This window comes from Pseudonaja textilis, chromosome 1 (genome assembly GCF_049901715.1).
Source record: "Pseudonaja textilis isolate UNSWEBS1 chromosome 1, rPseTex1.2, whole genome shotgun sequence".
Classification (NCBI taxonomy): Eukaryota; Metazoa; Chordata; class Lepidosauria; order Squamata; family Elapidae; genus Pseudonaja; species Pseudonaja textilis.
The window spans coordinates 56,099,463-56,126,563 of NC_141990.1; the positions used below are offsets into that span (position 1 = coordinate 56,099,463).

The 27,101-nt window shown below is 38.7% G+C and overlaps 1 protein-coding gene across 1 annotated transcript; it reads left to right on the forward strand.

Moving 5' to 3' along the window:
- Positions 1-4,531: 4,531 nt before the first annotated feature.
- LOC148127627 (general transcription factor II-I repeat domain-containing protein 2A-like) lies at positions 4,532-25,808 on the forward strand. Its single transcript, XM_087930514.1, has 3 exons — positions 4,532-4,647; positions 24,493-24,898; positions 25,149-25,808. Exons 1-3 carry the CDS (start codon positions 4,532-4,534, stop codon positions 25,806-25,808), a joined length of 1,182 nt encoding a protein of 393 aa, XP_087786640.1.
- Positions 25,809-27,101: the final 1,293 nt, after the last annotated feature.

Genomic DNA, 27,101 nt, shown 5'->3' on the forward strand with positions numbered 1-27,101 from the left:
AACATTTTGTCCTAGTACTTGAAGGCTTGAATGCCTGGATGTAGAAGACCTGGATGTAACTCTGGGAAGAACAAGTGATTGTCAATTTTGAGACTATCTTATCTCAATTTTTTTTATCCTTAGTACTGAGGGATCAAAAAACAGATAGTAGCTGAGCTCCTTTGCATAACTCAGTCTTGGGAAATAATTATGTCTATTTGGGACCTGAAGGCTTTACTTGAGGTTGCTCATAGTACTCTAATCACCTCTTGGTTGGATTATTGCAATCTGCTGCATGTGGGGGTGCCCCTGAAGACCATCTAAAAGCTGCATCTGATCCATAATGTAGTGGTATAGGTAGTCATGGGCAACCATATAAAACCTGCACTTCATGTTCTGTGTGTTCCCCCAGTGATTGAGTTGGCAGAATAAATAAACATGAGAAACAGGATGAAGAGCCACAATCAAAACAACAGTCAGATAAAGCAATCCAAGTTAGGGACAGAAATGTAAGTTGAGAAAACATCTCAGACAAGACCTTCCACAGTTTTCACAAAGATAAAAGGAGAGAGGAGAAGATTGTATTTAGATATGAAAGATTATGTTACCATAACCTTGTAACAAAAGTAGTATGTGTGGCTTTGATTTCCTTGGTCAACCTGATAAGGCTGCCAAGTATGCTTCTGGATGCAACTCAAGGTATTGGTGATCACTTACAAAGTCTTTCTTGATACAGCACTGGATCAATCCTTAGTACTGGATTATTTTCTGGATTATTTTCTGGATTATTATTTTATTTTGCCTTCCCACACTTTCAGTAGTGTGGGTATCCTTGATGTTGCTTTCTTGAAACAATGTCATCTGATGAAACCTAGGAGTCTATTTTATTGTGGTGCCTGTCTCTCCTCTAAGATTTGATTGTCTCAGACCCTGATAGCCATTTGTAAAGCTTTGACAACCCGATTGTTCCTTCAGGGCTTTAAGTCTTTGGAGGGTATATATTGGTGTTCTGTCTCACCTGTAGCCACGAGGTGAGAGTCCAAATGTCCAAAGGAAAAAACATGAACAGACAATATCAGGAACAACAGAGTTAACTTTCCTTTGGCTGAATTCATCGTTGGCAGATTTCCCAGAAGCTGTCTGCAAATTCTGATAACGAGCAGAACTATAAATCAGAGACGAACGGCAAACAGAATACTTTGTCCAAACTGCAGATGCAAATTAATAAGTTTGACCCAAACGGGGATTCAAAGCTAACACGCCTCCTTATATTCCCTGAGGGGTGTGTCAGTCTCTTTCTTCAGTCCCTGATTTGACGCCTCCTTCCAGTTTGTGCTTGATGTTTCTGCTTACGTCTGTTCCTTGCATCAAACCAACATTCTTCGGTTTGATCTTCATCCAAGGACTCCGGCACGTTCTCCTGCTTATCTGCCGACACCTGAGGCATAACTAATAAGGAAGGTCCTGGAGAGGATGAGGATTCCAAAACTTCCAGCAAAGCAGGTTCAAACCCCAATGCCAAGTCCTCCTCTTCCTCCTGACTCCCATTTATATCACTCAACAAGGCAGGCTCAAACCTTAATGCCAGATCTTCCTCATCACTCGAGCCTATGTCTTCTGACAGAGCAGGTTCAAACCTCTGAGTCACAACATATTGGTGTGTCCACATTATGTGCTAAGTTGTGGTGTTGGTTTTGAGCCATTTTTATTTTAGGAATAATAAATAAATACAGAATGTGAATTATGGCTCTGATAAATGTTAAAGTTTACCAAGGGGATGATGTTTCTTACAGTAAATATAAAAAACAGACCTTTTCACCAAAAGGTACTGTATTATGCCTCCCTCCCTCCCTCCCTCCCTCCTTCCCTCCTTCTTCCCTCCCTCCCTCCCTCCCTCCCATGTATAGGCTCTGGTGACATGCAAAATAATAATGATGATGATAACTCAAAATGTCAAAACAATAAAAAAAAACAGAAAAAGTATAACAGCAACACCCCGCCTTCCCAATAAACACACCAAAGACTGCTAACTTGAATCAACAGCATTGTGATAGCTCTATCATCATAGACATGAACTTCTTCATTTAGTATTCTTCATTTGTTTAGTCAAACTTTACTTCATTTTGATAATTTTGACACTAAACAATAAGGTTAGCACTAATAATTAATTAACAAAATTAACTATGTTTTGGATACTGTTGATTACTTATTCCTTTTGAACTGCCCCAAAGTCAGTAGTTAAGTCAGGTAATTTGGCTTTTACTAAACTGCATGAATTTAACCACTTAATAAAGCCAGTCAGATTTCAGTAACATTCCTCATGTTTTCCTATATACAAATATACCCTCATGTGAATCACTGAGATTTCAAGGAAACCACAGAATCAGCACTAAACCTTAATGATCTGATGCATTATTGCCCCCATCTTGCCTGTAGATTCAAAAGGCTGGGAATACATTTTGATTCTCAATGCTTGATCAATGCTGTGCTAACTAACCATGGCTCTCTCTAGATAAAGGGGAAAAAAAACAAGAATCTAATAAATAAATAAATAAATAAAACTTGTCATGAATTGGTGTTATTTTGACATATTATCTGCCAGAAGAGACTCAGATGCAGCCTATGTGGCAGAAATATGCAGGTTCTTGTTGTTCATCATTCCTGATTAGGGGAAAAATGCAAACATCGGCATATGTTTGGGAATGCTACATATGAAAATACACCAGAATTTGGTTGTGTCTAAAAAAAGGGATGTATATATAGGGATAATCCTGTAAATTACATAGAAAATAAATTGCTATTTCTCTTTCTCTCTCTTTCCTCTCCACACATAGACTTTTTCCCCATAGAATTGCAGCCTTAATTTAATACTGTATAGGAAATCATTTTGAAAGCATGAGAGAGAAAAGCCTATTTGATTTCCATTCTTCTTTTTCTCTGTTACATGACAACCAGTGTTAGCCTTTAGGGAAGTACTTGAGCAGAAAACTGGTGAAGCAAAATGGTTTTGCCCCCTAATGTGAACTTCAGAAAATTCCTATAGAAAGATCTTTCATATTGAAGATGAAAGAGAACATTTCCTTTGTAGAGAAAGCTGCTTGCTTTCTGGATCTAGTCCTTTTTAAAAGAAAAATTGGACATCTATCTGTGCTTTCCATTTCAGAACATCTACATCACTGCCATTTCCCCCCATCTTACCGTTCCATTTTTACTCATTCTGACACATGCCACAGTACTTGGAAAATTCACTGTCTTGTTCCCTTTTGGGTTCCCAGCATTCCCTTGTGATTTAGTTTGGAATTCAAACAAAATGATGATACTATTATTGACAGTGATAAAATTGCAAACCCATGGGCTCTTCATGTTATCCCACATTATGAAAAAAGATTAATGACCTACAATAAATATGGTGGCTTGCTTTATGAACTCAGAAAAAAAAAGAATATTGTATGGCCATACCTGCTAATAATAGGGATAGATTTTATTTAGTCTTCTTAGATTTCCATCTGATGTTTATGATTGTCCAAAATTTCTTTTCTGGATAAGCAATGCACTGGCATCGTTTTGAAAATTTTCCTTCCTATCCTTGTTTGGTTATTATAATGTAGCTTTTCTTATTCACTGCAACACATTTATATCTTCCTGTAAAAATCTGAGAAACAAATATCGTAAAGGTGATGGGGTGTTGTTGTTTTTTGGCCCATCATCACCTCTGCATCCTTTTCTATAGGTAATTATTAGTTACAATGATAAATAGAGAATAGAGGATAAAAATATATTGAAAGCAAGTGTACTGCATTCTAAGGTACAGCAGCAAACATTTATCCCACAGGTGTCAAATGTTGGGTTTTGTGTTATTACTGACTTATATGGTTATTACAACCTTAGTACAGATAATACTTGAGCAAATGTATTCATCTTCTGCAATGTTGTTTTGATGTAACCTTGCAAGAGACTGGGGGTGAGCTCTTTATGTTTCTTCTTTTTTTTAAATTCTGCTGTGTCCTTCACTTACAAAACTGGATTTCAGGGCCAGGAATTGTAAACATAATATAAGAATAGTAAAATTACAACAAAATGTTGATATATATATATGTGAGGGACTAAGAGGGGACTCATTTTCTCTTTAGTGGATTACAATGCAATGAAAATGCCAAGTAAATAAAAAAATCTTGCCTGATCTAATAAAAAAAACCCTCTCCCTGTGGACGACTGAGTGGAAGGCCATAAAGAATACTGGGACTGTAGGCTAGACTGGGCTGTTGTATGAAAAAGTAGTGGAAATATTCTGCCAAGAATGGATACATCCATTAAGTCAACTACAGTTGAGCTTAGTTCAATGGAACATTTACTTGCAAAATATCATGCTGATATAAAGCATTTATGATTGTAAGATGACTAGAGTTTCCCTGTTGTAAGATGGGCAGCCAATAAATTTTTAAGTAAGTAAGTAAGTAAGTAAGTAAGTAAGTAAGTAAGTAAATAAATAAATAAATCAATAAAGCAATTTTTCAAGAAGCATAGGTGGACACAAAATGTAAGTGCATACACCATGAAGAAAGAATATCTGAAGGATAGTGAAGAAAATGCATTGAAGCTTGTATACCATGAAGGGTTACTTAATACCAAAGAGAGCAAATTGGCCTGCTACAATTTATCTGCAAGCAAGTACTGGCAGGGGTGGGATTCTACCAGTTCACACCTATTCACTAGAACCGGTTGTTAACATTCTAAGCAGTTTGGAGAACTGGTTGTTTGAAGAAATTACTGGCCTAATCCTGTAAGGAAGGCAGGAAGGAAACACTCTGGTGTTGCTTACAGAAACTGCCTCTCCGTTAACCCTTATTGCATTCTTGGCAGGACTAAACTTCCTGTCTCAGGAACTTCTCTGGAATTTTTCCCCCCTCCTTTGCTGGCACTTTGCTTGTGTGGAGTGGCCATTCAAAGTTACAATGGCACTGAAAAAAGGGACTTATGACCGTTTTTCACAGTTACAACTGTTGCAGCATCCCCACAGTCATGAGAGAGCAGGTGAGGAGATGCGTGCCTCAATGTGAGTGATATTGAGTTGGCCACACCCAGCCAATAACATGACCACAAAGCCACACCCATCCGGTCACATGGCCACCAAGCCATGCCTAACAACCGAGCCACACCCACAGAACCGGTTGTTAAAAAATTTGAATTCCACCCCTGAGTACTGGTGGAACCACAAAATAGACAAAGTTATAGAAAATGAAGAAACCAAAATGCTCTGGGAATTTAGAATTCAAATAGACAAGCACTTGCCAAGTAACATCCCAAACCTAACAATTTTTGATAAGAAAGACAGAAAAGTCTGGATAGTGGACAATACCTGGAGACAGTAGAATAGTGGAGGAAAAGTTAAAGAAAATCACAAAATATAAAGACCTGCAAGTAAAAGTAGGAGGACTGTGGCAAATGAAAACAAACATACATAATAACAGGCATTTTGGGTGCAATTTCAAAACATCTGGAGCACAACTTGAACAATATCAACAGTGTCAAAATAATCATAAGTCAATTGCAAAGGACAGCTTTACTTGAAACAGCTTACATGCTGCAGCAATACCTTAAACACCATTCAAGAAAAACATTTGCCTATCCCAGGTCTTGGGAAAGAATTGATTGGTGGACAAAAATGCCAAACCCAGTCTAAACATCTGTGTGACTATTTTACCTTGGTTCTGTCTTGTATTTTTCCACAGGAAGAAATCTTGCTAAAAAGCAAAGCACTGACAAGAAGGGAGTTAATAAAAGAGACAAAGAATGTGTATTCAAATAAGATATGCCTGTCTATAGCAGCTATAGAGTATGTGACTCATGTCACGTAAACTGGTCAAAAAAGATTAACATTGTATCTCTTTACCTTTCTGTAAATTTCCTCTCTGACCCCCTCCCTTGAATTAGCACAATAAAAGAGGACAGCAAAAAAGCCTGGGGAGGAGAAGCAGAAGAAGGGAGCAGGAGAAGGAGAGAGGCCCGGACATTTTCCATCTGTTCCAGGGCAGCCAGGGAATCCCATCTCCCCCAGGCTCAAAGAGTTGCCTCATTTTGAAGATTTCTTGTGTTTTGTGTGTTTTATTTCTTGTGCTTGCTTGGCAATCACTCTTTTGTGAGTCTTGCCTGGCCTCACCCTTGCGAGGGTCCCACTGTCTCGCCCTTGCGAGGGCTACTTTAAATCTCACCCTGGAGAGGGTTATTTTCTGAGAGGAATTCAGCAATCAACCAGAAAGGCGAAACAACAGACCGGTCGCTCAACGCGACAGCTGGGGGCTCGTCCGGGATCTCTAATCGTCTGGGATCCCTTCGCCTTTCAGGTTCCAAGGTGTGACTTTTGTCTAGAAGTGCATCTTCTTCACCTCATTCTTATTCGCCTGGAATAGGCTACGTCGACAAAAAGGTAAGAATGGGCTCCTCGATTTCTCAAGTTTCGTCAGGGCATAGGGACGAACTTTATAATCTAGTGAAGAAAGCTAATTCCTTTCAAAAAACCAATGGTACCACTGTGTACCCTATTTCTAAGAAATCTTTAAATAAATTTATAATTTATATTGAGGCTCACTGTCCAGCCTATCCATCTGCTGGAACTCTTAACCATTCTGACTGGGAAAAATTAGGAAAATATTTACATAAAGTTCCCAGAGCTCCCATGGATATACTTATTTCTTGGAAAGCAATAATGGCTGCTATTACAATTATATATCCTCCTTCTAGTCTTCCTGAAAATTCCTTTTCTCCTGTTTCTTCTGACTCCCACTCTTCTAATTCAAAAACTTCTAAGCCTCTTGCAGCTCGTTTGGAATCAAACTCTTCCTTACCACCTCCTTATTCAGATATTTCTTCCCCCTCATCCCCCTCCTCCTCCTCTTCCTTCTCTTTCTGATTCTCCTATTAAGAATCCTATGGGAGGAATCATAACCAATCTTTTGTCATCACCTCTATCTTTAGAAACAGAAGAACCTTCTGCTTATCCTATGACTATCATCCCTGGGGGAGAGGCAATGTTCATAGTAACATTGAGTTTAAAGTTTTGAAAATATAAAAGATGCAGTTACAACTTATGGATTGCATTCTCCTTTTACTAGGGAATACTTGATTCTTTGGTTACAGCTAATACAGTTATGTTATTGTATGATTGGAAAATGCTTTTTCTATGCTTATGACTCCAGCACAATATGTTGTGTGGCAATCTGAATACTAATTGAGGGGTCTTCAGCTAGCCCCGCCACAAAGGCTGAACTAACTGCCACAACTTTTCCTGTGGTATTGTTAGAGGATCTTGTGTATGATGATCCTGGTGCTGTTTTTACTCTTCTGCAACGCTTTTCAAACCTCTTCCTCCTTCCACACCTGTCTTGCTTATTCCCAATTCTTCTCTTACAATAGAGGGTGTGATTGCAGCTCCTTACTTATATGATTCTTCTGCTCTTAATAATCTTGCATTGGCTGCAATAGGAGATCGTTGCCTTATAATAGATTTAAAGGACTGTTTCTTTTCTATACCTCTGGCACAAAAGGATAGAATCATCTTTGCATTTACAGTGCCAGAACTCAATAACTCTAAACCCACATCTAGGTATCAATGGAAAGTTCTTCCACAAGGTATGCTTAATTCACCAACTATGTGTCAATATTTTGTCAATGAGGCTCTGCATCCTTATAGATCTCAATTTCCTAATTTTCTTGTATATCATTACATGGATGATATCTTAATTGCAGCTGATGGGCCAAAGGGGACGGTACAAAAAACTTTTTCGATCCTCTTGACCACATTAGCAAAAGCAGGGTTACATATAGCACCTGAAAAATCCAGTCTCACTACCCAATGCAATATTTAGGTCACAAGGTTTTAGCTTCCTCAGCATCTCCACATATTCCTTCACTCACACTTCCACAGCCAACCACATTGGTTCAATTACAGCAGTACTTGGGAATTATTAACTGGGCTAGACCATATCTTGCTCTAACCACACAGATACTATCACCGCTTTTTCAAGCACTAGTAGGATTAAAGAATCCTGCAGATAAGGTCTATCTTTCAGCTCAGCATCTAGAAGCTTTAAAGCAAGTAAACACAGCCCTAGCAACTCAATGGGTAAACCGTGCACTTGCAGACACACCACCTTCTTGCTATTATTTCCACTCATCAACTATTGACTGCAATAATTGTTCAAGTGTCTAATGCAAAAATCTTCATTTCTTGGAATGGTTACACCTACCACATACTCCAAAAACCTCTATTTTTACTAAAGCAGCACAAATGGCTTTTCTTATACAAAAAGGCGCAAGAGAACCAAAGCCCTGATGGGAATGGATATTTTTACATTGTATATTCCTTTTAAGATTAGTCAATGGGAACCTCTTTTTCAGACTTCCACAACACTGCAGGATGCATTGGAAGATTGGTGTGGCCAAGTGTCATGCCACCTTCCATCTGATTCAAGACTGCAGGTGTTGAAGACAGTTCCTTTTGTTTTACAATCACCTTTTGTCCAACAGCCATTGAAGGAAGGCTTAACTGTCTTTACTGACGGTTCAAAAATATTGGAGCATGTGCATGGTGTGAAAATGCTCAATGGAACAAACGTTTAACTGCCCCACAGAACTCAGCACAACAAGCAGAGTTAGCTGCTTTTTCTTTGGCCTTGTCTCTTTTCCACAGGAATCTTTAAATGTAATATCTGATAGCATGTATGTTACTCAGATGGTTGCTCATATTTTCATGCATATATTTCTCCTGTTACCCCTCCTTCTCTCATGACACTTTTTTACAGCTTCAGACACTGCTGAAAAAGCGAGGGAAACCTTTATTTGTAGCTCATATCAGAAGTCATCAGCAATTGCCTGGATTCCTGGCAGAAGGCAATCATATGGCAGATGAGGCTTGTAAAATTATGGCCTCCTCTCCTTCTTCCACAACAGCTTTCAGCTGGGGAGAGTCATGACTATTTCCATCAAAATAAGAAGGCCTTGGTACAGCAATTTGGGATTACGTATCAAGAAGCCACAGCAATAATTCAACAATGTCCAACATGTAGCTTGCAGGCCAAAGGTATCCCTGAAGGTGTTAATCCTAGGGGTACTCAAGCCTGTGATACATGGCAAATGGATGTAACTCATTATCCTCCCTTTGCTCCCTGGAAATACATTCATGTATCAGTTGATACATATTCAGGGTTTATTATGGCAACATTACAAAGAGGAGAGGCTACTAAAAATGTTATTAATCACTGTATTCGGTCATTCGTAACGTTGGGATGTCCAAAATTCTCAAAACAGATAATGGTCCTGCTTATGTCAGTTCTCCTTTGCTGAGTTTTGCCATAAGTGGGCTATCACACATAAATTTGGCATACCTTTCAATAGCCAAGGTCAGGCTATTGTGGAAAGGGCAAACCAAACTCTGAAAATGCCCTTGATCGCAAATAGGGAAAAAGGCTTAGGCCCCCGAACCTCCCGGCGTTACAAAACATCTTGAACATTACTCTCTATTCTCTTAACTTTCTTAATCTTACTGGCTCTCCTTCTTCCACAGCGGCTTCTCGCCACTTCACCAAGCCAGTAGTTCCTCTTCCCGTCCCTCTTGTTTATTTCAGACAGCTTCCAGATCCTGCATGGAAAGGTCCTGCACAGCTCATCACCTGGGGAAAAGGTTACGCTGCTGTCCAACTTCCTGATCGAGTGCTTTGGGTTCCTGCTCGCTGTGTCAGACCTTACCATGGCAAACCTAACTCTAACTCTAATTTTTCTTCTGATATCAATATTTCCTGTCTTTTTCTCAATTCAGGGCATCTCCTGATGCTATTTTTACTTTTCTTGCTGACACTGTTACCTTTATTTTTAAAGATAATCTCCTTTCTACATGTAATTATGTTTTCCAACACAATGGTAGCTTTCTTTCGCCTACTTCTGACATTACTGTTCACTATTACTATTCTCCTTGTTTAATATTTTTAACTATACATGTTACTCTATCTACTATAGGATCTTATTCTTGCTTAGGATTTTTCACAATCACACATACTTTAATCACACTGTTCTATTACTTTCCACTCCTTCACTGGCATCTCCTCCACTATCCTCTGCTTTTCCTACATTGCCATCTCAAGCTAATTCTGAGACAACTTTTCCTGAGACAAACTGCAATGGCATCTTCGTTGCTGCTTTCCACCCTGTGATGTCACCAAATGCATATTGCATCATTCATCTTCCTGGGTTCCTGTTCACTACAAAACACCTGTCGTGCGAAGACGCCACCTCATCCCTGATGACACTCATCGTAAGACTACAGCTCCCATTCGAGCTCGCCATCTTGGGTATCCTGTCTTCATCGCTGACAACTCCATCTCTAAGCGGTCTGCATCTCGTGCTGTTCCAAGATTTGGCTATCATCGCATTCCTCGAAGCATACAACCTTCTACAAATGAACATCAACCTCAAAAATATACCTGGACTATCCTTGATTTTCAAGGAAATATTTTAAACACCACCACTAATTATACTAGATGGCCATGGTCAGCTTTTCATGGATTTTGCTGAAATGGGGACAGGAGTAAAAAAAATTGCAGATAAAGAACTACAAGCTGATATATGGGACAAGCAAGGCTCCTGTTCTCCAGCACCTATTCACAACTTTAGACTATATTTTTGTCCTGCTCACAGTACTGGTGCTTCTCGTGCTGCCATGGTGGGGTAGTTGACAGATATTGTAAAAATGGAGTTGTGTATCCACAGGTCATATCTGGTGGGAAGCACCTACCAAAAATGACTATATTCATATTACCCGTGCTCAAGAACATCTTCCCTGCTCTTCAATGCCTTGTTGTGGACAGAGACTAAATCCACTCAGAATCACATTTACTGCAAAAGGAAAGACACTTACAAAAAAACAATGGATGGTTGGGTTTACCTGGGGAGGACGTCAGTGGGATGCTCAAGGAGATGAAGGGAATATTTTTACAATTCGTCTTTCTATATCTATGTCTAATTATGATATTTCAAGGACAGTCATGGTATCAAAGCATGTTTAATTTTTCTCCCTGGTTAACAACACTATTATCAGCCTTAATAGGTCCTCTTGTGTTATTGCTTCTTGCATGTACTATTGGTCCATGTGTAATAGGACGTTTACTAAAATTATTGAAGGATCGTTTGAAAACACTTGACAATGAAATTAACAATACTCAAAAACAGTTAGCTTTCTTACATCCAGCATTGAATCAAAAGATCTGGTCAAAAACCGCTGTTGAATGGTACTCTGACCAAGAGGCAGAGGAGGAAATAGACATTAATAACTTCTTTTCTCCCAAAGAAAATTTCTTAACTAGGTCCAGCCACGACTGGGGATGAGGACTTCTCCTCGTATGAGTTGGTTCTGCAAGGCATCAACAAACCGAAGGGCTTGTTGCCACCTTTGTGAGACTACTCTGGAAGAGAAAGAACTCTACCTAGAGTCATGAGCACAAAAAAATAAAGAAAGGAGGAATTGTGACTATTTTACCTTGGTTCTGTCTTGTATTTTTCCACAGGAAGAAATCTTGCTAAAAAGCAAAGCACTGACAAGAAGGGAGTTAATAAAAGAGACAAAGAATGTGTATTCAAATAAGATATGCCTGTCTATAGCAGCTTATAGAGTATGTGACTCATGTCACGTAAACTGGTCAAAAAGATTAACATTGTATCTCTTTACCTTTCTGTAAATTTCCTCTCTGACCCCCTCCCTTGAATTAGCACAATAAAAGAGGACAGCAAAAAGCCTGGGGAGGAGAGAAGCAGAAGAAGGGAGCAGGAGAAGGAGAGAGGCCCGGACATTTTCCATCTGTTCCAGGGCAGCCAGGGAATCCCATCTCCCCCAGGCTCAAAGAGTTGCCTCATTTTGAAGATTTCTTGTGTTTTGTGTGTTTTATTTCTTGTGCTTGCTTGGCAATCACTCTTTTGTGAGTCTTGCCTGGCCTCACCCTTGCGAGGGTCCCACTGTCTCGCCCTTGCGAGGGCTACTTTAAATCTCACCCTGGAGAGGGTTATTTTCTGAGAGGAATTCAGCAATCAACCAGAAAGGCGAAACAACAGACCGGTCGCTCAACGCGACACATCTGACTCATAATAATAACTCAATCACAGAGCTTGGATCCATGCATATACTATGAAATCCTAGGTTATTGGGAAGAACTCAATGTGCATGAAGGCCTGGTAAGAAGTGAAAACCATGGTTTCAAATTTTTCTGTATAATAACATTAATAATGGCATGTCAAGGCCTGTTTTTTTGTAAGGGTTAAGGCAACAGGCTAGAAACTGGAAGACCATGAGTTCAAATCCTACCTTAGGCAAAAAGCCAGCTGATTGACCTTGGACCAGTTCTGGTCTCTTAGCCCTAGGAACAAGGCAAGAGTAAACCACTTCCAAAATTTTGCCAAGAAAACTGCAAGGACTTACCCAGGCAATTGCCAAGAATCAGTACTGACTCAAAGGCACACACACAGAATTTTAAAAATGGCATGTGAGTCTTTGTAAAATTCCCTCTAGACAAAAAGTTTTCATAGCTGTGGATGAGCAATTTCTGCCTCATGCTTTCCATTCCTCTGGTAATTCAGATTTTATAAAATAACCGCCAAACTATTTGAAACATATAAAGAATGGTTACAGGAATTGGGAATGTTTAGTTTAATGAAAAGAAGACTAGGAGTTCCAATATCTAAAGAGGTTCCAATATCTAAAGAGGTTCCAATATCTAAAGAGATTCCAATATCTAAAGGAGTTGCCACAAAGAAGAGGGAGTCAAGCAGGGGTGGGATTCAACATTTTTAACAACTGGTTCTGTGGGCATGGCTTAGTTGATGGGCGTGGCTTGGTGGTCATGTGACTAGGTGGAAGTGGCTTGTGACTGGGTCATGTGACTGCGTGGACATCATGTGACTGGGTGGACATGGCTACATATTTATAAATCACCTATCCATTAAATGTTATTGGCTGGGCGTGGCCAACTCAATATCACTCACATCAAGGCACACATCTCCTCTCCTGGCCTCTCATGACTGTGGGGATGCTGAAACAGTTGTAAGTGTGAAAAATGGTCATAAGTCCCTTTTTTCAGTGCCATTGTAACTTTGAATGGTCACTTCACACAAGCAAAGTACCAGCAAAGGAGGGGGGGGGAACTCCAGAGACGTTCCGAGACAGGAAGTCTAGTCCTGCCAAGAATGTAATAAGGGTTAATGGAGAGGCAGTTTCTGTAAGCAACACCAGAATGTTTCCTTCCTGCCTTCCTTACAGGATTAGGCCAGTAATTTCTTCAAACAACCAGTTCTCCAAACTGCTTAGAATGTTAACAACCAGTTCTAGTGAATAGGTGAGAACTGGTAGAATCCCATCCCTTGAGTCAAGCTATTCTCCAAAGCAACAGAAGGCAGGACAAGAAGCAATGGATGGAAACTAATCAAGGAGAGAAGCAACTTAGAACTAAGGAGAAATTTCCTGACAGTTACAACAATTAATCAGTGGAACAACTCCAGAAGTTGTGAATACTCCAACACTGCTAGATTTAAATAAGAGATTGAACAACCATTTGTCTGAAATGGTTTGGGATTTCTTGCCTGAGCACAGGTTTGGACTAAAAGACCTCCCAGGTCCCCTCTATTATTCTGTTCGATTTCTGTGCATCCATTCCTATTATGTACATACCTACTTGGCTACCTTCTTTTCACTAAAAACATTTATGTATCTTTTCTTTATTGCACGTTATAGTTAGTTTGCATCCATTTCTCCTATTGTGCCTGCTTTCTGGTGCTCTCGATTTCTTAAGCCTTTCTTCTGGGCACACTGATATTCATTGCTAGTGACCAGATTTCTCTGTCATGTTTTCCTGATTTACAATCATCCAGGCCAATGATAAATGCTGGAACCATGTGTTAATACCATCTTCATTATAAACTTGAAAATGTAGAGTTATGTTGCAAATGCAAATATATGTACCTCCAATCTTATGGTTTCTTCATCTGGTTGCAAAGCTGGGGAGACTGGGCAAAAGAAAAGTGGAAAGAAGAAGATATTTAATCATTTCCTTGCCTGCTATTTTTTTTTATTTGCTCTTAATTACTGCTGATCTGCTTTTTCTCACACAGGGAAAATGGGAATTGGAAATCAGACAAATAGTATATAATAAAAAGTTGAGTGCTTCTTCTGCTGGTTTTGAACTGTCAATCATTGCAGCCCAGAGGGCCTATCCCATCAGCAATAGAGCCCATGAGTTTTTGTTACATGCATTATAAGCATATTTTGCAAGCAAATTGCTTCTTAATGAAGGCAAACTTTGCTCTCAGCATTGGCCAGTTCTTGTTGGGAGCTTACCATTGAGGCAAAAAGTCTTACAATGTGAATGTTTTGATGCATTGGTTTCTAGATTTATAAACAGTTAAGAGCAAGATCGGAATTAATGTAATAAATAAAACATTTGTTCTGTCTACCTTTGTCATAGTTAACATCTTTAAGGTGAAAAGCAGGAGCTGGCATCTGAGTGGGAGTGGTTTAGGGTCAGAATTCACAATTTTCCAACCTAGAAGTTACAGCTTCTATTTCATAGCAGCACACATGTGTTCGAATTGACAAATGATCCATTGCATTTTAGCAAGCTGCAACTCTCACATTAGCACTCAGCATTGATTCATTCAGTTCTTGCAACTTTTCTTCCTCTCAAGGTACAAGTTCATTGCACAATTACAAAAAAAAGCAACACCCCCCCCCCGCAAAAAAAACCCAAGCCCAGGACAGCAACATATTTTTTAAAAGTGACATAATGCATTCATCCATCCATTCTAATTTCACTTAGAGAAAGGGAAATCTGAAGGTGAGAAACATCCCTTTTGGTTTGCAGCCTGGGGTGTGCAAATCATTTGTCTTAAGAAATGCTTTGACTTGAAATGATTTCCTTGACTTGAAATGATTCCTTGACTTGAAATGATTTCCAAGGGAGCACAACAATTGTCCTCAACATGCAAACCAGTGGTGTGATTCAATTTTTTTTTAATATCGGTTCTGTGGGCGTGGCTTGGTGGGCATAGCGGGGGAAGGATACTGTAAAATCTCCAGTCAGAGGTGGTATTTGCTGGTTCTCTGAACTACTCAAAATTTCCGCTACTGGTTCTCCAGAACTGATCAGAACCTGCTGAATACCACCTCTGATGCAAACTTCTCTAAGCTGATTTGGCTCAGATCTAATCAGGTACTGCTTGCTGTTCCAGCATAATTATTAGAAATGGAAATTGTTTTGATTATGGAAATGGTTCTCAGAGGATTTCCACTGATTTTTTAAAAAGTTTGTGTCAGGAAATCCTCCATTCTGTATCTACAGCACTTATGAACCCCATTTTGATTTGTGATAAGAGAAAATGCAGATAGAACTAAATGTACTTGCCAACTATATATAACTCAGGGGAACCAATTTAACTACCCATATTCCAGGGGAACCAATCTTGGTACCTGTGTTTCAGTTTCAGGAAAAAACTGAAGACACCTTTTTGACTGTGTCTCCCCACTTATATTATCTTATATATATTTTGAATTTTTGAATTATATTGTATATACTTGGAATTTTTATTATATTATATACTTCTAACTATGGTCCTGTGAGTCCCTTGGACTGCAAGGTGATCAAACCAGTCAGTCCTAGAGGAGATCAATCCTGACTGCCAGATCCTGAAGATGAAACTCAACTACTTTGGCCACCTAATAAGAAGGAAGGACTCACTGGAGAAGAGCCTAATGCTAGGAAAGATTGAAGACAATAGAAGAATGGGATGACAGAGAATGAGGTGGCTGGATGGAGTTACTGAAGCAGTAGGTGTGAGCTTAAATGGACTCCAAAAAATGGTAGAAGACAGGAAGGTCTGGAGGAATGTTGTCCATGAGGTCGTGATGGGTTGGACATGACTTTGCAACCACCAACAACCACCCCAGCTATCATACTTGGTAAGTAATCTGGTTTCTTCTATGTCTTACAGAAGAATTGGATTCCCAGCAATGGAAAGTATCTTCAATTAAGATCACATCACACCCTTTGCCACTGATTGATTATGTGCCATCGAATTGGTGTTGATTCTTAGTGATCACACAGATTGATTTCCTTCATGACAACCTGTCCCTAATCTGATCTTTCAAGTCTTCCAACATTATACCCATCACCAGTATGACTTAAACTGTCAATCTTGCTGCTGGTCATCCCCTTCTTCTCATCCCTTCCATCTTTTTCAGTAACAGAGTCTTCTGCATTGAGCATAATGTGTCTGAAGTAAGATAATTGAGCCTGATTACTTATGCTTTGAGTAAGAACTCTGGATCACTTATTTGGTGATCCATTGGTTTGTTTTCTTGGCTGTTCACACTCTTCTCAGGAGTCTTCTCCAACACCATAGTTCAAAAGAACCAATACTCTTCCTTGTGAAGTATGAGTATGGTATTAACATCCATCCATACAAGCAGATTTGAAGCACACTATTGTCAATAGACTGGTGAGTTTAAAAATAACCAATTTGTGACTCCAAGACCTTATGTACTGCTGTGCAGAAATCTGAGTTTAGCTTCAAGGCTTGAAATTGTAATTTTAATGTATGATTTTTAAACTCTTCAATACATGGCAAGTGACCACAGTACCAGATTTAATTACATTTTAATGGACACTTATTTTAAAATTAAATGGAATCTAGTTCTTCCCCCTAGCTCTACCTGACAAGGCCTGTTCAATTGTTTGGAATGCAATACTTGGAGCTCCAATCAAAAAGCCTTTATATAAGATGGAAGAACTAATAAAAACAAAGCAGAAACATCTATCATTCACTATTATTAATTGGATGCTTTCCCTCTACTCACCTATCCCTTCCCATCCACTTTTATTCGTAAGATGATTAAGCCATTAGAAGATTCTTATACCTTGAGAATTGCCATTTTTCCTCTTTATTAAAATCCTGAAATGATGAAGATACTGTTTAATGAAAATTGAGGAGATTATGATTTATGAACCACTAGGAATAACAAGTTGGGTATCAAGGACTGATGAACTTTCCCCAGGTAGCTATCGAACAGTTTCATAAGAATGCACAATTTGTTTGTATAAACTCTTTTTTTAAAAAAAATATTATATTAGTCTACAGGTGAGAGGAAGATAATAAAGATTTTTTTTTTCTTGCCATCAATGTGTCAAATGCTATATCCTATCTCTGAACAAGTTTCCCAGCAAATAAGCAAACTTATATGAAAAAATTGCAGCTGAACAGTCTTTGTGTAGCATTACAGATGCTTATCCAGATATTTAGATGGCACATCATATGGACACCTTGCTGAACCTAAGTGAGTATGGTTCTAGTACTGTAAAGTGGCCAGTGCTGTCAAATTTACTTTACTAGAATTTCTCATTTTGTTAAATACAAAGTCTGTCTGAGCTAGTTATAAATTTGACAAATAAAATATTTCTATCCTTCTTATGTACATCTCGATTAACTCATTACATTTTTATAAATATTATTCCTAGGATATGCACTTTTTGTAAGCAAGCATTCTCCATTAGGAAGTTCATTTTTTATGTATATGCCATATCAGTTATTATTTAAGCAATGGCCCTTAAAAGCGTAATTTACATCATTATATCTATTTTGAATTGTTCTAGATCAGTGTTTCCACACTTGGACTTTTTTTTTTATAATCAAGCTTTTTTATTTTAATCTGCGTATACATCAATGCATAAACAATGTGGCATCTATGCATCATACATTTTAGTGCAAACAAAAATAATGACATTAATCGTATCTCTTGATACACATATTTGCATTAAATTATAATCCTTCATTGTTTAATCATTCAATATTTCAATACTTTCTTCTAGTGCCAATCACATATTATTTAAACATATATAATTTCATTATTCAATTTCTTCTTTTATTTTTTATTTTTTAAATTAAAAAAGCCTCTCTTTTGGCAAGCAGTGTGGTTCCAAGTTTTTACATCTCAGTACAAACATGACCATAGTTACCTATTCACCTTACTTATTCAATTCCATATTTCATTAGTACTTATTGTTAATAAATTCATTAAGCTTCTTTTATCCAATTTCAGTTCATATCTTATTTCATTTTTCTTAGGATATTCTTATATTTTACTTTACAATATTATCTAAAGTTCTTGTCTCATTTCTATAATCTTTACCCATATCATCTTTATTTGTCATATTTGCAATTTTATCAGTCCTTATTCTATTAGTTCTAAAGATTGTCCCCTTTAGTTGTTAATTTGAGCTTACCATCTTCATTCTACTTTAATAACAATATTTTCCTATCTACTACATTCAGATATACACATATATTAAATCAGATTCTGCACAGTATTTTCTCAATCACCTTATAAATCATCTATACATTACAAAACTATTAGTCAAATCAATTAATTATAGAAACTGATATTAATCTTTCTGTAATGATTCTCATAGTTTGTACATTGCTGATTATCAGTTTTAATATTCTTATTGTAAATTCTCATTTCCATATTTATTTCATTAAATTCCATATCTAATACAGCGGTAATCTTTAGAAAGAAAGAGAAAAGAAAGAGAGAAAAAAACCCAATATCAGTTCCAATCTTATCTATTTTCAATACTTCTTCTTACATATCATAACACATTACCTTGTAGAATCTCCTTCCCTATCCTTTTTTACCCATTATCTCTCATCCTCTTAACAATGTAATTTTTTTAAATTCTGGTTTGCTTCCTGTTTCTCTTTATTTTCTGATCCTTTCTCTTAATTCTCTTTTTCCCCATTATTATTTCCCTCCATTTCTCATTCCAATTATTTATTTTATCCCCCTCCCTCTCTCGATCTTTCTTCTGTACTTCCCTCTTCTGCTTTTTCCCTTTCCTTTGTTCCATTTTCTGAACCATTTCCCTTTTCATTGTCACATGAAACCATAAATTTTTAATTTTAAGTCTTTTTTTTACCCTGCTTAAAGGATCGTTGCTCTGCTTGATCTTCAAAACTGATTTCCTCTTTGTTTAATTCCTCCCCCCTGCCCCAGTTCTCTTTGTTCTTCTTCAAGCTGAATCGCCATTTCTAATTTCTGTAATACAGTATATTGCTGCACATTTCCAGACTCACTTTTATCATTATCTTCATATCTTGTATATCCAGTCTTATTTCAACAAATAGTTCCCCATTGTGTCAGCTCCTCCCCCTCCTTCCTCAATAAATGTATGCAATCCAAAATTCCAGTATGTTATTTCAACCAGCATCTTTTGTATTTATTTTCAACAATCGAGATCCATAAGTCTTTGATTCCAGGTTTTCTGTTAGGTCCTTTTCCAACTTTTTCCCAAAGTTACTGGATGGTTCCAAAAGCAGTTTTTTCAAATATCTTTCCCCTTGTAATATTCTGGTATCACTTTTCAGGGTTTTTTTATGATGGAGTTTCTCTTATTTTCTTTTAAATTCCAAAATCCATTTTTTTTAAAAAAGACCAAGCACTTTTCAAAAAGTCACTGAAATTTTTCCTGTACCACAAAGTGGCGGTCTTAGTTCTATTTCTACATTGCACTCTTTCTTTCACTCTTTCCCTTTTTTTGCTATATAGCTTCTATTAAGTTCACTAATTCCAATTATTAGCTATTATTTCTTTTCAACAACATTCAATTCCAGCATTTATTTATGCCTATTTAGTGCCAAAAGTCCAATAGTTATCCAATTTAATTTCCAAGCCTTTTGTGGTCAAATATTTTCTTCTGAATTTTCTCCTCCAAGTTAATTTGTTGCAATAGTTCAAACCAATTTCATAAATTCAAATTTCCTTCCCATTCTCTCTTGTCACCACCTCTACACACTTTCCTCCAAAATAGTTCTTTGTTTCTTAATTCTGGGGTACCTTAAAATCCATGTATTTCACCTGGTTCACACTTACTTCTTCACCACTCCAGCACAGTCTTAGTTTCCCGGACTGCTTCCTGTCCTCATGGTGGCCATTTTAGACCACTGCTGCAACTTGTCTTCAGAATGAGTTTTTCTTCTCAGGGAGGGGAAATGCAGCTCCCTTCAACCCTCCAAGTGATTCCCACTTTCTTCACCACCCCTCCAGGGTGGTTCCGGTCTTAGTTGGGACGCTCCAACAAGTGAGCTCAGAACGAAACCGCAAACAACCGCGGATTCTTCTCCAACTCCGATGACGAGCACCCAAAAGTCCCACACTTGGAAAATTTAAGACTTGTGGACTTTAACTCCCAGATTTCTTCATCCAGCCATTCTGGCTGGGGAATTCTGGGAATTGAAGTCTACAAGTCTGAAAGTTGTCAAATTTAGAGACCCATCCCAGCTATTTGGGAGATCCCAGATCAGCATATTAGTGAAACATTCTGATGGACTGAAATGATAATTCTGGAGAGGGGATCCACATAGAAATTTCATGGGGATCCACATAGAAATTTCATGTGTGCTGTGCTGAGTCTGTAGAAAAATGTATAGTAAATGCAATAAAAATGAGAATAGATGAATTGGTCATCTCAAATGCACTACTAAAAATAGAACTTATACATGCGTATGGTGAGCTTTCAGTCTTTAGAAATTAGTCTTACAATCCATGTATGCAAGGAAAAGAAGGTTCAGAGGTATTTTGTTTCATTTGTTACTGTATTAGAAAAAGTATTAGACAAAACAGGTCCTTGGGCTAAGCCCTGGCTCTAACTAAGCTTCTGTGTGGATACACACACTTGCAGGAATTTGTCTTGGCAATCTTTCAGCACCTCTATATTAGGCATTTTCACTGGAGCATACTAATTTGTTCATTATATTAAGTAATCATTGGTCTCAAAGTGTCTCATGTTTCCAATTCACCCATAATGGTTAAGGAAGGCCTCTGATGGCCATGGAGTGGAGTGGGCATTCACAAATCAGATGAATTTGGGGAATTTGAAGCCATTCATCTATCTAAATGTTGGTTATGACTGTAAAGCCAAGATGCCAGAATCTCACAGGGCATGCCTTGCCAAGCATTATATTCCCTTCTGATCTGAACATAGGTGTAAGTATAAACATAGTTATGAGTACATGGATACATATAAGAAAAATAAAAGAAACAATAAGACAGGGACGGTAGACATGTTGGTGCACTTATGCATGCCCCCTAAACTCTAAAGAGTTCAGCAACAGAGTGGTCAATGTCTGGAACTCACTACCTGGTTCTGTTGTCACATGCTCAAACCCCCACTCCTTTACCCTCAAACTACCCTCTATCAACCTCACCCCATTCCTAAGAGGTCTGTAAGGGGCATGCATAAGCGCACAATTGCGCCTACCATCCCCGTCTTATTGTCCCCAATTATTAGTTCCTATTTCATGTATTTAAATTTATGTTTATTCTTATTTCTATTATATTGTAAGCATTTGACAAAATAAATAAATAAATAAAAAATAGAGTATCTGTTGAAGGTCCCACTCTCATGAGAGAAAAGGGTGTGTGTATCACAGGATGATCTTTGTTTTTTTAGGAGTCTCAACCTTCTGGAATATGGTAGCTCCAGAGATGTGCATGACATCTTTAGATTTCTCATTATGGAAAGCCCTAAAAAGCATTTTGTTTTGTCAGGACTTTGGCCTATACTGTAAGTGCTGGATGACCATCCAAGTATTATTGTTGTTTTAATGTGGATTTGAAGTTCATTATTCTTTCTGCCTGTATGTGAGTTGGATGGGTATAGAAAAGCTGTAAAATAAATAAATAATCATGGTTTAGTAAGTCCTGGATATATGTACACATACACAATGAGACTTGAAGAGATTGAAAGTCTACTTAACTTTTCAGGCACTACTGTTTGGGTGTGTGTGTATGTGTTTAAATTTTATAATGAAAGAAACAGAATAACTGAAGAAAAGTAAAATTGATGGGTCTTTCTAGAGCCTTTGTGTCTGAAAAAATGTGATTGTAAAACTGAAATTTTTTTCACTGAACTAAGTGTGTGCATTTTTTTCCAATCATGCAACTTCAAATGACTTTACAAACCACTCATTAATGGTAGACATTTAATAGGATTTTGTCTACATAATGCCAGTGTAATTTTAGCTCCAATGATTTTAACAATTCTGCAGAATATTGCTTTTTGTACTGTTTAGCAGTTTTAACAAAGCTTCAAAACCCAATCTTCCATTTGTTAACTTGAAAATTAAATCAAGTACATGAATTTAATCATGGACTTTATAGGAAGACCATCAGATCTGCAATTAGAAAGTTATATTTCCAACAGCAAATGATATTAAATCACATTGTTTTATTTCATCTAAGATTGTTTATCAGCTTGCCTTTTTCAAAGCTGCTTACATCAACAATTTAATATAATAATATGTCTTCCAGGATTGACTAATCAGCCTGAATTGACTAGGGGTGAATTGGCTACTGGTCAACAAAAGCAAAATCCAAAATCAAATATGCTGAGTCTAATGAAGAAACAGTTGCTGGAAGAGCCAACTAAATAAAGCTGTTTACAAGTACTATTCTGGCAACTTGTAGCCTGGAACTGAAGATTTTTAAGCCTGAACTCATAAAATCACAAAATCATATGATTGGTTGGGAACTTGGAAGTCATCTGATCCATCTCCTGCCTCAGGCAGGAATCTTTATATCATCTAAGACAAGTGGCTATTCAATGTTTTCTTGAAAACTTCTAGTGATGGAGCGTCCATGATCTCAAAAAGCAGGCTTCTCCACTGAATAATGGGTTTCACAGTCAGGAAATTCCTCTTTATTTCAAGTTTGGATTTTTCTGTGTTATTTTTCCTACCAATTGGTTGTTATCTAAACATGGCTGCTAACTCCACACTCTCTACCCTGTGACATCCCTTCATGTATTGGAAGACTGTGATCATGTCTCTTCTTGGCCTTCTTTTCCCTATCTTCTGTGGTTTTAGTAAGCTCCATAGTTTTGTGTTATCTGCAGGTTTTATGTGTATCCCTTCTATTCTTAACTCCAAAATCATTTATGAAGATGTGGAAGAGTTCTGGGCCCGGGATAGTACTATAACAGGGGTGGGCAAACTACGGCCCGTGAGGAAAAAGGAAGCCACAAGTTGCTGGGAAGTTGCTCGGGTTTCCGAGGCTTCCAGGCTTAAACTTTGCAAAGGCAAAGTTTGCAGGTGGGAGCGTCTTCCCGCCGAGGAGCGGGAAGGGTTCTGCCTGGCGGGCAGGCGGGCTGCTTGGAGGAGGCGACCTGGTGGCACTCCGGGCTTCCCCTCCGCCATGTGGCTCGGGGCCAGGCGCGAGCTCCCGCGAGGAAAAAGGAAGCTGCAAGATGCTGGGAAATTGCTCAGGTGCTGGGAGCAGGCTTTTAAAGTACCACCCGAGCAGGACCCCCGAGCCGGGAAACGAGGCACCAAGGCAGGGCAAGGCTCCATCAGCAGCGGCCTAGCTTTAGGTGGGCTTGGATGCCCCTGAGCGCGGTTTGCTGTTTGTTCTCTCCTGGGACTCACGGTTGGAAAGCGTGGAAAGTAGTCAGCAGGAGCAGCCGCGGTGTTACTTTGCTTCCGGAAGCTGCTCTTTTGGAAGAGCGCTTCAGTGATCGGACCTTGCCAGCTCGGGAGCAATTCCAGTTTTTTCTAACCTCGGTAGCGAAATAAAATCACTGAGTCAGTTCAAGCCTTGCAAACTGAGACTTAACTGGCGGGCAAAGAGCTCCTTTCCTTGCCTTCTCTTTTCCCCCTCGAGCGGAGGAAATGGTGTTGGAGAATTGCTTGCTGTAATTCAAAATTGAAACTTCAATTACCCTCCCCACCCAGCTAATTTTTAGTAAGTGCCACTGACTTCAGCATTTGGTTGTAAGAGCTTCATTTGATCAAAGCTAAGTATTAGGGTTTTTTGTTTTCAAGTTCAAAGAGATGGTGGTTTGGAAGACCAAAATTTTGAACGTTTTATTTAAAAGTCTTTTTTGTCCAATGTAGATTTGGAATGGAAAATCATTTATGTGGGCTCAGCAGAAAGTGAGGAATTCGATCAAGTTTTAGATTCAGTATTAGTAGGCCACGAAGCGCCTCTTTCCAGTGCGCCTCGCCTCGCTTCACGCCTGCCTCTCCTCTTTCTCCTCTCTGGCTCATTCTCTCTCATTCCCCAAGCGGCGCCCCTTGCACGAAGGTTATCTGGGAACCTGGGATTGGATCTGTAGTATAGCGGGGGTTAATATTCTTTAGGAGGGGTTTCTCCCACTAAGCTCCCCCAAAAATGTCGGCTCACATTAAAAAAACGAAAGTTGATTCTGAATGCTGTGTTTTCAACAAGACATGGACTGCTAAATATTTATTTACGGAAGTCGAAGGCAAAGCCGTTTGCTTAGTTTGTGGTACAGTTGAAAGATTATAATCTGAATTGCCACTATGTGACCAAACATGAGGATAAATATAGGAATTTGTCTGACCAAGAGCGAGCAAGGAGTCAGAGATTTTGCCATCCAAGCTGCAAACTCAACAAACACTTTTTACAAAACTTAGCACATCTAGAGATACAGCTACCAAAGCAAGTTATGTCATATCTCATAAAATAGCTAAACGAAGTAAACCGTTTTTTGACGGAGAGTTTATTAAAGAGTGTTTGGTGGACTCTGCTGAGCTAATATGTCCAGAGAAAAAGGGTGCGTTTGAGAACATCCCTCTGTCCTGGCGTACTGTGACGAGAAGGGTTGAGGACATTGCAGGAAATTTGGAGTTTCAGCTGAAGAACAGAGCAGTTACGTTTTCCTTTTTTACCCTGGCTCTGGATGAGAGCTGCGATGTACGAGATACTGCCCAGCAACTCATCTTCTTACGTGGGATCACTGCAGACTTCAAAATAATGGAGGAACTGGCAGCCATGCAGTCAATGAAAGGGACAACAACAGGGAGTGATTTCCTAACAGAAGTAAATGCATGTTTAGACAAGTTGGGACTGAAATGGGACAAACTTGTAGTGTGACAACAGATGGTTGTCCAAATCTGACGGGGAGAAATGTTGGACTTTTGAAGAGAATGCAGGATACAGTTACCAAAATTAACCCTGAGCAGAAATCGACATTTTTGCATTGTATTATACATCAGGAAGTTTTGTGTAGGTCAGTATTAAAAATGAACCATGTTGTTGATGTTGTAACTAAAACCATTAACTTCATCAGAGCAAGAGCACTGAATCACAGACAGTTGTTGCACTATTGGAGGAAAATGAGTCTGAACATCGTGACATCAGCTACCACACAAATGTCAGGTGGCTGAGCCTGGGAAAAGTCCTGAAAGTTTTCTGGGACCTGAGAGAGGAGATCTGGAACTTCTGTGAGAACAAGGGAAATGACATCCCTCAGCTTTCAGATGCAGACTGGCTGGCAGACCTTAGTTTTTCTGTAGAAGTGACTTCTTGGATGAATGACCTGAATGTCAAACTGCAATGCAAGGGCCTTTTTGTGCATGAAATGTACAGCGCAGTGAAGGCTTTCATGAGAAAGTTGCAGCTTCTCTCAAGCCAAATGGGGAACAATATTCTTACTCACATGCCAACACTGAAGGAAGCCAAACCATCAGCTGATCACCCCCACAGGTACTCATCCATGTTAGAAGCACTGCATGCTGAGTTTTCAAGGCGATTTCAAGACTTCAAAACACTTGAGAGTGAAATGGACATGGTTTCTTCTCCCTTCAGCTGCAATGTGGATAATGCACCCAGTGATGTTCAGATGGAACTCATTGACTTGCAGTCTGACACACTTCTGGCAGCGCACTTTAGTTCTGTCCCACTGCTTGAGTTTTACTCATCACTCAAGAGGAGAACTTTCCACACGTGAGGAAACATGCTCTGAAAATTCTAGTCCTCTTTGGATCTACCTACATATGTTAACAGACATTCTCAGTGATGAAGTTCAACAAATCCAGACACAGATCCTCTATCACTGATGACCACCACTCAGCTGTCCTTCGCATAGCCACCTCAGATATTCCGCCAGATTTCAGTGCACTTGTTCAAGCCCAAGACAGACTGGATTTCTCCCACTGAACAGGTAAATGATTCTTATATATAATTTGCTGCATTTTATAATGGGCCCTTTATAATGGGCTTTTATAAAATTGGTTCGGCCCTCGAACACAGATCTGATTTTCCATGTGGCCCCCGACAGAAATTAATTTCCCACCCCTGTACTATAAGGTACAGTACCTTGCTGCATATGTTCCTCAATGTGGACATAGACCTATTAAGAATCTCACATTGGCTATCAATCAATTATGAATCCATCTGATAGTGGGACCACCCATCCCACATTGCTCCAGTTTGGTTTTCAAAAAGGAGGTTATGGTCTACTTTATCAAAGGCTTTACCTAAGCCTGCGGAGCAAAAGTACAATTCTGTAGAGGCCTGAGTAGGTCAGATGCAGGTCATCATGTGAAATTTTGCTTTTAACTCTTTAAATAGAGACTTTTATGATTGAACTTTGAGTTTTTATTATTTCAGTTGAATAGTACTTAACAGGATCTCAATCCTGTCCTTGGAATCAAACAATATTATATTATGGATATTATGGTTCATCTAAATTGTTACTTTTATACCTCCTTCAGAGTCACTTTGGGAAATAGGTAGCCTTATGATTTTTTTTTAAAAAAAACCAAATGATTCAGATTATAATTGAAGTGTTCTATAGTTATTTATTAGTAAAGGAGGGTATAAACCAAGAAAGGAAATAAAAACAGATATAGCTGATATTGTGTGAAAAGCATTGATCCACAGGCTTTTAAAATGAGAGAATAATCATTTTGATTCACATTTTAGTTTAAGCTATCTGGAATCTCATTCCCAGAAACAGAATAGAAGTCCTCTTCAGATGTTACAAACCCACCACACAGATATATGTGATACTGGATGTAGCCCTCAGGTATCAACTTGAAATGATTTTTTTCAGAATTGTAAAGGCAAGCTGAGCATAATTCAGGCTAGCTTTAGGCATACCTGTATAATTTTCTTGGCAGCAGCATGGAAGAGATCTGCTTTTGCCTTTTCAAGAAGATTTATCTCCTAGTTTCCAGGAAAGCCTACAGGTGACCTACCATTCCTGCCTTTTGAAATTCCCAAATTCAGCTAGATGTGT

Excerpts from the sequence above, each read along its gene's own strand:
- LOC148127627 (XM_087930514.1), top strand. The coding sequence starts at position 4,532 with ATGAAGAAAGAATATCTGAAGGATAGTGAAGAAAATGCATTGAAGCTT. Across the intron at positions 4,648-24,492 it reads TACAATTTATCTGCAAGCAA|CACATCTAGAGATACAGCTA; the intron begins GTACTGGCAGGG and ends TACAAAACTTAG. Across the intron at positions 24,899-25,148 it reads GGAGTGATTTCCTAACAGAA|AGCAAGAGCACTGAATCACA; the intron begins GTAAATGCATGT and ends TAACTTCATCAG.